Consider the following 12,001-nt stretch of genomic DNA (forward strand, 5'->3'; position numbering starts at 1 on the left):
TTAGGCCCTGCAGCTGAGTTGGCTGCACGCAGGATTACGAAGAGAAGTAACTTCATAATTCTGTTCCTGTCCTAACGTCAGGAAAAAAGAGGATGTTCTTGGGTTTTCTTATATCAGAAGGAACAAGGTGATGAATGTAGATGCCGCCGGTGAAGGAACAAAAGAAGTAGCTGAACGGGGTTTCTCACGCTACGTTCCACACTTTCAGACACCTCCCAGTGCAGCCATAAAACCGTCTTAGCTGTAGAGCAGAAGGGTTTAGACGAGACTCTCCTCAGCAGCTGTTTAAGCGTGAGCCGCGGGAACAGTGCTAACGAATGTCTCACTGGAGAACAGGGCAGGAGTCTCCCTTGGTCAGCAGTCCCTGGTTCCCCCCACCACCCCCCACCAGGTAATACTCCTTAACCTACTCTCTAACCACTAAGGATCCAGGATTAAGGTTCTAGTCGAGCGGCTGGAGTTGGAAAGAATCAGAGACAGGGTGGCCTCCACCGGCGAACGGAAGAGACGCATTTTCAACACCACGCCCACGGCAAGGCCTGACCCTGGCCCCGCAGGAGCAGACCCTCTCGTACCCAGCCTTGTCGTGGATGGGCTCGCGGACAACAGCGCTGCTCCCGCCGCCTGCCGGGCACCGGCTGCAGCATGAGGCAGGGGCAGCCCAGGTCCTCTGGGCTGACCCAGCTGTGCCCTCAGGCCAGCTCTGCTCCGTGCCGTGCCCTGGAAGGACACCCTTGTAGACCAGAGAGCCACGGGCACCTCACCTCACTTGCACCGCCCAGACCTAGGAAAGGACTAAGGGGAAGAAAGGAGCAGAGTCCAGCTCCAGGGGCTGCCTTGTTGTTAACTTATTTCCTTTTAAGGATAATACTCAACTCATTCACCCGCTTCCTCTCAAGCCACTTGTGAGTGTCTTGTGCACTTGGCATCTGCAAGGCCCTGGGGGCAGGGGCACACATGGACGGACCCAATCTTGGCCCTTCTGGAGTTGGAGGTCTTAGGAGGGAGACGCACATATACACCAACAACCAATTTCCAATGCAATTTTACCCCACGGGCCTCTTCTTCAGGAAGTGCGCCTCCACTCTGAGAAGCATGATGCTGTAGCCTGTGACCACGTCCCAGACTCCCGCTAACCTCCAGCCACGGCTGCCTGGCTCGGGGTGGGGCCTGCTCAAACTGAGCTGATGAGACTCTACGTTGGGGGTTTCAGAGTCTGGACCAAGAGAAGCTCAGGAGTATGCAGGGGCTGACTCGGACATCGTAAGGCTTGGAGAACACAGCCGGGATTCTGCCATGAGGACTGACAAGAGAGCAAAGGAGAAGACCCAAGAGACACAGAGATGAGACTCTGTGCCGAGGTTGTTCAGGTCTCTCGTGTTCCTGAGGCTTGACTTCTTTCTCACTCTGGATTTCACGGGATACCCCAATCTCCTTATCTTCCTCCATTTGTGTCTACACTAGTGTGGACCACATGGCTGGCTCTCGTGTCCAGAGGAATTCTAACTAACACGCCACAGCAGAGTCATTCTATGTTGAAGGAACAGGGTCCCCAAATGCCACTGGAGCTCAGAAAAGTGAGCCAAAGCTCACTTTGGCTTCTGGAAGGAACAAGAACAGCTGCCCTCAGAGCTCTCACTGTGTGCCTGGTACCTGCATTCATCATACACACACACACACACACACACACACACACACAGAGAGAGAGAGAGAGAAAGACAACAGATAGCAATGAAGTCACAGCTTGAGAAGACTAAAGAAAAATGAAGTTTCTGGTCCCAGCTGGTTTTAGGACTGGGACTTGGGCACCATGCACGGCGCAGAGTCCACAGGGGGAGAGACTGACTAGTCAGAAGATGGCTCTGGGCTGACAGTGTAGACTTTAAAGTCTTGGGACTTCTAGGGAATGGGAGCCCAGCCACTCAGAACCCACAGGCCTGTTTCTGAGCTCAGGTCAGAGTCACGCAGGTGGGGACAGCTACAGGATTGACTGCATGCCGGTCGTGTAAACGGCTTTATCTTGACAACTCTGCGAACCAATCACTTTGATTATGCTCACATTCAGATGAGAAAACTGAGGCCCGAGGGTCTGACAATGCCGATGTGACACAGGGAGCAGGGGGCCATGACCAGAGCCCAAGCTTCCTGGTGCGGCCCCTCACCTGGGCCCCTCTGCCCCGGTTGGCCAAGTATGGTGGGTTCCCATGGCTTGCCCCGGCTTTATTGTCAACAGTGTACCCTTTCATCCTCCAACGTCCCGGCCTAGAAAGTAAATCCCTGCATGCGGGACCCATGAAGAGCCTAAGGCGAATCAAGAGTTGAAAATGCTTCTGTTCCATGCCTTCTACAGTCTCTCCCTTCTCCTCTTCACTTTCTGAAAATTTACTTTGTTGAGACCCTCCAGGATCCTCCTCAGCGGCTCTGGAGTTGTTCCAATGTATTTGTGCCCCCCCCCCCCCCCGGCACCGAATACAGCAACACACTCCAGAAGCGTGACCATCACTGACGCAGTCATCTAGAGGGGGTTCCTGCCTGTGTGGCGTCGGGCTCTCTGCTCACGTCCGGCGCTGTAGGGGGTGGCTGGCAGCCAGCGCGGGGCTCTGCAGCGAGGCTGTCTGCACGCACCAGCATGTGCACGTGGCATCTGGCCCCTTCTGCCCGAGTACAGACTGTCCTATTTAAAGACCCTTTTGCAAACCCCAAAGCAAAATCCCCCGTTTCTGGTGATGCAGAGACAAGCAGAGGTGTCTTGCCAATGTGCGCACGAATGTGGCTTTTCTGTGGCAGAGAGGATTCCAGAAGATTTGGACTCGTTGAGTCCCAACTCCTCTGGTGAACCTCCCGCAGCATCTCGGCAGTTTAAGCCCCTGCAGCGTCTCTAATCCCTTGCTCTGCTGACTCCAACACTGGCCTCTGTGGCCGTGACGCGATTCCATCCCCACGTCCGTGCCCTTCTCCTCGACCACCTGGTCCCGTCCTGCTACCGCGTCTGGCAAGTGTGTGTGTGGGTTCCTTCTTCCCAGGTCATTCCAAAGCTGGTTGTCGCAGCCACACGAGCTCTGCATCCAGACGCAAAGATAACATCTGGGGCAGGTTGGTAGGTTTCAGCTAGTTTGTCCCCAATTTTTGTGTAGGTGCCATTGCTTCCCAGAAGGCAACATGTGCTCATTTGACCCTGGGCCTCCTGACCCTGATCAGTGACTGTGTTGCTCCTGAGAAATCAATCTGCAGCACCAGGGAAGAAAAAACAATGGATTCTTTCTTTTTTTTTGAAGAGCTCTACATCAACAGAGCTCAATGAATAGCCTGTAGCCTAGTTATGCCAAATTCACTTGCACACGGCTCATGGATCCTGAAAGGGGTAACAGGTTGCTGTGCTGGCGTAGGTCAATGGTAAGTTGAGTTAAATGACCAGCTGCAAGCATCATCGTTTTTTCCTTCTAAACTGATGAGTCAGGGTGAATCCACAGTGAGCTTTTCCCCCAGCACAGCAGACACAGTTCTGTGTGTGTCCTCTGGAGCCGACAGTAAACGGCAGCCCCAGCCCGCTGCCCCCGCTGCCAGTTCTGGGCCTCTGCAGCGCGGAGGGGCCGCCGGGAGAACGCGGGGTTCTTCCCTGCTGCGGTGCTTTCCGGCTGGCTTTGTACAGAGGCTGCGTCTCTTCTGTCTCGACGGCGGGTCACCAAACATCTACTGTCTGGAACCAAGAAGATGCCGTGGAGTCGGCACGTGGGGATTCCGGGCCTACAAGAGAAGCAGCGGAGCCGGAGCTGGAAGAGCAAGTTTCAAAAATGAAGCGTGTCTCTTCAGAGCGTGGTCTCCGGAAGGTCGCTGCAGGGGTGACGGTGGCCGACTGGCCCACCACAAAAGCCACTCTGTTGTAAGCTCTGAGGTTTCCGAGGGGAAACCCGAGAAATGGGTGCACGTGGCAGAGACCCTTGTTTTGTTCCTCAGAGGCCAGAAGGTGGGTGGCGGCTGGAAAGTTCGGGGACCGGAGCCACGGGAATGCGGCCACCAGCACTGTGGGCCTGCCTGAGCCCCCAGTCCCCACCCTGGCCAGCGGCCCTCAGTTCCCGCCCCTCCTACCCCTTCTGAGAACCAACGCTGCGGCTGAGGCCGCCACGCACAGGCCACAACCTTGCGTCCCATCCTCCGGCAGCTGCCGTCCCCTCAGCTGCCACCCCGCGCAAACGTCCGCCGCAAACGGAGGTGTGTCCCTCGTCAGTTCTCGGCACCTCTTCACAAAGGCTGGAGCCTCTGGAGGACCTTCCTCTTACTGAAGCTCCGAGTCCTGCCAGCCTCGGGGGCCCAAGCCGAGCTAAGGCCAACAGCGCTTTTGCAGTCCTTGCCAGCCGGACTGCGCCGCGGGCCAAGCGACAGGAAAACGCAGGAACGAAGAGAAAGCTCCGCGGAAGGGCAGAGCCTGCGCGACTTCCGGCTGAGCTCCCTGCGCGAGGCCTGCAGGCCGCCACTTCCGGCCGCGCTCTCGTGCACTTGTGGCCAGGAGCTGCACAGCGGCAGGCGCCGCTCGCCCTCCTCCGGGTGGCAGCGAAACCGCAACCACTGGACTCACGCGGGACAGGAAGGAGTGGGACGAGGAAGGAGTCCCTTCGTCTGAGCGCGCTGTGCACCTGAAGCACCAGCGAAGGCATCAGAGCTCTGGGGCAGGAAGCTTTACAGGCATGGAGCACCCGCTGCTTCAGCGACGCCAGGCGGGGGCCGAGATCGAAGCGGCCGCTCCCTCGGGGACGACGGCGCCCACGCCTGGCAGGAAGGGCAGCCTGAGGAAGAGGCCAGTGGCGCGCCTGGGCCTAGCGCAGGCCTTCCCGGGGGCGGCAGCGGGCGGGGGGCACCCAGGGGAAGGCGCCCCTTCCTGCCCGCGGCGGACGACGCTCAGCCGCGTCTGACCCGCCCCTGCGGGCTCCGGGGTGGGCTGCTGGCGGCTTGGGGGTGCGGTGGAGAAGCACCACAGACCTTCCCTCAGAGGACCTGGAGACAGGTTTGGGCCCGCGGGACTCCGGTGTGTTCAAGGGAACTCTAGCAGAATCCCCTCCGTCTGTGCGCGGGACCTAATTTCTGTGACTCGGTTTCCTCTTCTGTAAAATGGGGCGAGTCCGAGCACGCCCCTTCAGAGCGTTGTTGCAGCACGGACGACCGTCCACGTGGGCCGCTAGACGGTGCTGCTGCCCCTGAGAGGACGGGCGCGTGCTTCAATGCATGAGAACAAGGACCGGATTTGCGCCTGTCCACCTTCCTCGCCGCGGACTGCGGCCGGCGGAGGCTCCGGAGCTGGCGTCCCCCGGACCGTGCAGGCAGAGCGGTGGCAGCGTTCGCTCGCCGGGTAGCAGAACGTGCGAGAAGGCCGGAGGCCCCGACCAACCTTCCCCAGCTGAGCAGGCCCGTGGCCGCCCCGCACACCGCTGGAGCCGCCTGCCCTGTGCCTTCTCTGCCTTTCCGCAGGCCTCTGCTGCTCCTCAGGCCGCGGCCCAGAGCAGGGGTGGCCCTGAGGGAGAAGGGGGCACCTCCGGGTGACGGGACCTCCGTGGAGAGACCCCCCCCCATCCCCGCCTAAAACCCCAAGCTCCGTCCTCGGCTTCAGAGCCTCGGCCCTGCAGGAAGAGCTGCACCTGAATTACAAAGGAGGGAACTTCTGGGGCACCCCCGGGACACCATGCGACGCCGGAGGAAGGATGGTTGGCTGACACATGTCCTACCAGGAGACCTGAAGGCCGCTGGCACCCCAGACGCCACACTCTGCCGACAGCGGGTCTCCAGGCCCGGCCCCCAGGGCACCAGGGGCCATCCGCTGACAGTTCTCCATGGTTGGGGCAGATAGTTCTAGAAGCTTTTAAACAAACTCCTTCAGAGAATGCTTCTCTCTAAAGGCAGAAATGCTCGCGCACAACCCAAGCCCACACTGGCCTGGCCTGCCACAGGTGCCAGCTCTTTGGCCTGGCTGCGGACTGAGGAGAGGAGGCCCTCTCTGGCTGTGCATGCTATGCACAAAGCTACCTGGTCTGTTCATGAAGTCGCAGTGGCCTAGGCCCGCGATGTCTATTCTCTTCAGGAAGAGCACCATGCTGGTCAGGTTGGCCTCCTGCATCTCCGCCGGCTTGAGTGGCCGCATATCCTTGGAGGCAAACTCCTCGGAGTATAGACAGAAGAGCTTGCCTAGAAGAAACCGAAGAGGGTGGTGTGAGCGTGCCTGGGTCGCCTTCAGTCAGGGACATACAGCCGTTTCCACGACCGTGGGACTACCTGAAGAAGACGAGCCGAGAAGCTGCTTGCGCGTGTCCGCTTGGCTCTGGCTGATGGGCTGCGTGACCAGGGAGTCTGCCCGTATCCTCGGGTTGTACACCTTGGAAGGAAAGACAGCACGGGTCGCATCAGACACTCGGGGTTTCCAGGCGGGGCCCGAGGGCAGCATGTGGTCCGTCACGTCACCCGTGACACACTCTCCTAGGCCCCTCTTCTCTGGCCCGGACTTACTACAGACCATGTCTTGACAGAGAAACTGCCATCGCCTTGACAAACGGATTTCAAGTCTTCTTTCACTGTAGGTTCCATAAATATGGGACCTCGGCACCATCACCTGAACACTAACAGTGTCACTTCTTAAGGCACGACCCTGTGATGACCACAGATCGGCATCCACCACATGGAGGAAAGCCTTACGGCTGCCGGTGCGTCACCTCGAGGTTCTATGTGAATCGTGACCTCAGTGGTCTGACCTTGATAACAGCCGCTGAGCTCTCCCAGACCTGGATCGGCTCAGACAGGAACTGCCCATGGCAACAACAGTCACTGTTTTCCCTTACAGGGGCTGTGGGGGTAGGGACAGCCCTGGGTCCTGAGTGGTGCACTAATCCAGTAAGACCCCACACTGGCTCCAAGGGAACCTTCAGATCAGGGGGCCCTGCTCTGTGCAGTGAGACAGTGAGATACTCAGAAGTCCCAGTTTCCTCGAGGGATAAAAGCTACGTAACTGCTGATAACGTGAAACAGATCAGTACTTGGGGAAGTTCTTTCAGTTCTTAAACATTAGGATTTACGTTCCTGTGTCTTTTTGAGAGTTTAAGATCTACTTCCCTTTTATCTAATTTTTTTCTTTAAAGGTAGTAATTTTATCATATCAACATTCAAGCTAAAACTTGGTAAGATAAAAGTCCATGTACTTGAAACTAATTTCCGGTAAATCACCTCAGGGAAGACCCTATCATTTTGGTTACGGGGCTACCAAAAATACTCAGGAGATGTACACAGGGAAAGGCTGGTGAGAAGTCTGACACTTTGCCTTGCTGGCATCAGAGCTTAAGAAAAACCACTGACAAGGAGAACCACCACCTTTATGCCTTAGTAGTTGTGTCTGTTCTCAGGACATTTTCCCATGGCACCTGAAATCAACTCGGTTTGGGGATTACCTACATGCTAATGAGAGGCCCTACCGGGTAAACAAGCCTTGCAGTACTTTCCCTTTGCACATGGGAGCCCATCAGGGACACCCCTCCTAGATCACAGGCTTTGTCCTCACTTCCCAGTGGATATAGTGGCAGGAAGCCAAGGACAATTACCAGCAGAGGGTTTACCGACTTGATAGTAATTACCTTTCTCCTTTCCACACCCACATCAATAACAAATTTGACTGTGTTGCTCCAGATCAGAGACTCTCCAGAGCTAGCAGTCAACACCACTCTTCTCTGATAAACTTGGCATCTCTTTTCTGTTTCATCATTTGGCTTGAACAACGCACATTTCTCTTTTGGATACAAAGGAATGACCACCAGCTCTCCAAGATCTGGGTTTAAGTTAGATCCTTCTTGACAGACGATTTCATAGGCTTTCTCAATATCCTAAAGTAAAAAACAGCATCATCCATGAGAAGAAACATGCCACAAACAACTTTGCTACTTAAAAAAAAAAGTCTAATTAAAAAAAAGTCTAATTAAATAAAACTATAGGCAAAAGCTGCATAATGTATACAAGGAAAGAAAGACCTGTGTCGTCGTCTATGTGAATCAGTACATGAAAAGATATAACTAGACGAGAACGTTTCTTTGGGGAAGTTAAATATAATTTATAAACAATTTCATTGCTTTTAGTCCAGAATGGTTTTCCTCTTGTGAAATGTGCTATTTGCGCCTTCATGCACTTATCCTATGTTTCTAGCTTGATGTAGTTTCTCAAATCCATTACCAGTGATGGGTAAACCGAAGTTATTTTCACATCAGTGATGATGCTCTAATGGTGGCAGAGGTAAGAATTATAAAACAAGCTCTGGCTGTCCAATAAAAGCATGTACACATACACATTCTGTAATCAGGGTCTCTGGGTCACTCTGAAAGTTGTCTTGACCCGTTAGCGCCTTAAGACAATATACGAGCAATGAAGTAGGTGGGAAATATTCACTGCTAATTCATACACCTTGGCATGACTGAGGCATTTAGAAATACCCTTTTAAATTGTTTCACTGCCAAACATATTGAAAAAAAAAAAAGGTAAATTATTTCCCCTAAAACTATACAGAAGTGTGCAAAATGCTCAAAGGCAGCGTGTTTTAGACGGTCTTGTTCTATTTCTCAAATACAATTAGTTTTTTAGGACCTCATATAAAAAAGATGGCACTTGGGGCGCCTGGGTGGCTCAGTGGGCTAAAGCCTCTGCCTTCGGCTCAGGGCATGATCCAAGGGTCCTGGGATCGAGCCCCATATCGGGCTCTCTGCTCAGCAGGGAGCCTGCTTCCTTCCCCTCTCTCTCTCTGCCTGCCTCTCTGCCTACTTGTGATCTCTCTGTCAAATAAATAAATAAAATCTTAAAAAAAAAAAAAAAAGATGGCACTTAAATTTAATTCTTACACCTTTTTCATTTAGGTTTCTAAAATTTCTACTTTCTTAAGGGCCCAACTAACAAACTACCAAACAGAAGAAGCCTCATTTCATTCATTAGATTTCACTAAAATTCTAAAGAAAAAAGATGACTTTCCGTGACTGTTCGAGTTTTAAGACCTGTTCCATTTTCTAGTGCACTCGCTCACTCACTCTCCTTCCTTCAGTTCATTTGCAGAAGAGGGCTGAGTTAACAGGAAGGTTTTGTAGGATAGATCTGCCTGGAAAAACGGCATCATGGTGAGCCATCTGGAAGTTATTCCTGAGCTGTGGGGAGGCCCCAGGAAGCGGGGCAGAGGCCTCTGCGTGAGCAGGTGTCCAGCCACGTTATCCTGTGTACATGTCCCCACAGAGGTGGCTTCCTGGGGGCAGAGGTCTACCAAGCAAATAGTGTTTAACTATTGATCATCATGAAAACTTGCTGATTAGGACAATCGGAACAAACATAATTCTGATCACGCCCTCAACATATGTGAGAACAGCCTGTGGGAAATTACAGGGAAAGCAGGAAAGTGGGCTGTGTGTCCCTGTCACTGGCCGCCAGTTGCCCCCCCAGGACATCCCCTGTTCCTCCTGGATGACCCCCTCAAGTAGGCTGCCCACAGGGGCTACTGGCATTGGAAAAGGAGACGGATTCCAGCAGCCCACTTGTGAGCAATTATTTTTCAAAATAAACCTTCAAATTACACTCGAACGTTTCTCTTATTAGAATACCATTTAAAAGGTAATTTGGGCCACTCATTTTTAATTTGCTTCTAGTTGCTAGATCTTCTTGGTTATAGGTGGATTCTTAGGTTGAGTTTTGTTCCGAAAGGAGAAAGAAAAGGCATAAAAGAAATCTTCAAAAGGAAAAAAGTGGAGCAAAATAGAACCCGACACAGTGTGTGGTTTCGACTCCTTGGGCTCAGCTGACACGGGGCTCTGAGACCATGACCTTCAGGATTTGGAAAAAAAAAAATACTTAACTGATTCTTCCAACCGTTTATTCATTTCCGTCTTACCCAATGGGTACAGTGCGCTGATCTATGTGGGGCCTTCCTAGGATCCCCTGCAAAGCCATGGAAAGCACAAGACACACTGAAAGGAGATCCCCAGGCCCCAATTGGAAGGCCTGAAACTGCACAGAGCACCTCGCAGAAAACCTTCAACCTCACAGTGCCTTTCTGGAACAGTTTAGAGGGGCACCATAATATGGCTGATGGGACCATAAATCTCAACTTCGTTCTCTACATAACGTTATTTCACTTTTCCAGGTTAAAAGTTAAGTGATGAGGAACCAGAAACACCGAGGGCTCAAAGTCCATAATGTGTGAAGAACTAGAGCAGCAGGTGGCCGTGAGGATGGATTCAGCCCTGGGTGGGGGGGGCGGCTGGGCTGGTGCTCAGAGCTCGAGGGAGGCACCCGGTGCTCACCAACCCGAAATGGTGGAGAGCATTTCTGCAATTATAAGTGTAGCTCTTAATCTAAAAAATGACAAGCAGCATGTTTCTGGTCATGTACTTAACTGCCTCCATTCCTAGGACATTTAACTGCCATGGCAGACTTGAAAATTTTATATGGAAATTAAGAAAGCTTCAAATAGCGCAGGAGGGAAATGATCAGTGGCTGTCAACACGGATTTCAGAGCGGGGCGAAGTTTTCAAAGAGACAAATTGCAAGACCCCAGGAAAGGAGTATCTTCTCTTTTCTGCCCCCCACCCCCCACCTTTTTTTTAAGAGAGAGCGCGTGTGCACAGAAGCAGGGTTGTCATGGAGGGCAGAGGGAGAGGAAGAACTTCCAGCAGACTCCACACTGCACAGAACCCGACATCCCGTGACCCTGAGATCATGACCTAAGGAGAAATCAGAAGCCGGATGCTTAACAGACTGATACACCCAGGTGCCCGGGAGAGGAATATCTTAAGGAGATGCTGATGTAAGTGGTAAAGAAGAAAAGAGTAACATCCATCAGGAGATAACTGTGTGTGCAGTTTGCTGGGGGGACGCAGGGAGAAACAGACTCCAGCTGCGGGGTTCAGAGCTGAACTGTGAGGAAAGCGGAAGCTGGAGGGGGGCATCCCTCAGAGATCCCAGGACCCAGGTCAGACCTGCAGCCCACCCCCCGCCCAACATCACGGCCTCACTCTCAGAGCTTGGAATCACAAATTCCGGCCCACAGCCTTCATCACATTATCACTTGCCAGAGTTTCAGACAATACAAGACTACGGTTTCTTAACAGGAAATGTCCTTCAGGTCCAACTTCAAGAAAGATTACATGCCTTTGTAAGCCCTGAGTTCTACCACCAGCCTGGGTCAAAATGCATCTCCTATGGTCTGACATTTAAAGTCACCATGCCATTAATTATAGCTTATATTAAACTTGTAAGAATCAAATACCTTTCTTAAGACCATCCACTATCCCCAACTCTGTTAGGAACTTTATTTTTCAAAAATCCATTTTGGGGGCTCCTGGGGGGCTCAGTCAGTTAAGCACCAACTCTTGATTTCGGCTCAGGTCACGGGATGGAGCCCATGTCAGGCTCTACGCTCAGCACGGAGTCTGCTTGTCTCGCTCCCTCTGCTCTTCCCACCCCCCTTTAAAAATAAAGTCTTGGGGCGCCTGGGTGGCTCAGTGGGTTAATGCCTCTGCCTTCGGCTCAGGTCATGATCTTAGGGTCCTGGGATTGAGCCCCACATTGGGCTCTCCGCTCAGCAGGGAGCCTGCTTCCCTTCCTCTCTCTCTCTGCCTGCCTCTCTGCCTACTTGTGATCTCTGTCAAATAAATAAAATCTTTTTAAAACAAATTGAAGTCTTAAAAAAAATCCACTTGGGAATTTTTGCTTACTCTAACTTGAAAGAGGACTACTCATTCCGTCAGTCACCCCTTCTCCCCCCAAACATATGTCTTTTGTCACTGGATGAGGGACTTTCACACTGTCTAATTCTGCCATTCTTCCCTTCCCTTCATTCCCTTCCTTTCTCCTTGCTGCTTAACATTTTATCACTTTCCTCGGGACTTTCTCGGCTATCTTGAATCAAGCAGGATTAGGAAATGATAATAGAATAAATCACTGTAGTAGGCAGAAGCTCTCCTACTGAAGAAACTCTATACGTGAAAAATGGAGAAACGTGCTGTAG

General features: G+C 52.6%; 1 protein-coding gene across 2 annotated transcripts in view; it reads right to left on the reverse strand.

The window, feature by feature from the left end:
• The window catches only part of DHX32 (DEAH-box helicase 32 (putative)), a 50,504-nt gene that overhangs the window by 7,309 nt on the left and 31,194 nt on the right, over positions 1 to 12,001 (reverse strand). For both annotated transcript variants that reach the window (XM_046026977.1, XM_046026978.1), the window contains exons 5-7: positions 7,605 to 7,850; positions 6,259 to 6,358; positions 6,013 to 6,171 (exon numbers count right to left, since the gene is read on the reverse strand). In XM_046026977.1, the coding sequence (XP_045882933.1) occupies positions 6,013 to 6,171; positions 6,259 to 6,358; positions 7,605 to 7,850 (505 nt within the window). The remainder of the gene's footprint in view (positions 1 to 6,012; positions 6,172 to 6,258; positions 6,359 to 7,604; positions 7,851 to 12,001) is intronic.

This window comes from Meles meles, chromosome 13, assembly GCF_922984935.1.
Source record: "Meles meles chromosome 13, mMelMel3.1 paternal haplotype, whole genome shotgun sequence".
NCBI classification, from domain to species: domain Eukaryota; kingdom Metazoa; phylum Chordata; class Mammalia; order Carnivora; family Mustelidae; genus Meles; species Meles meles.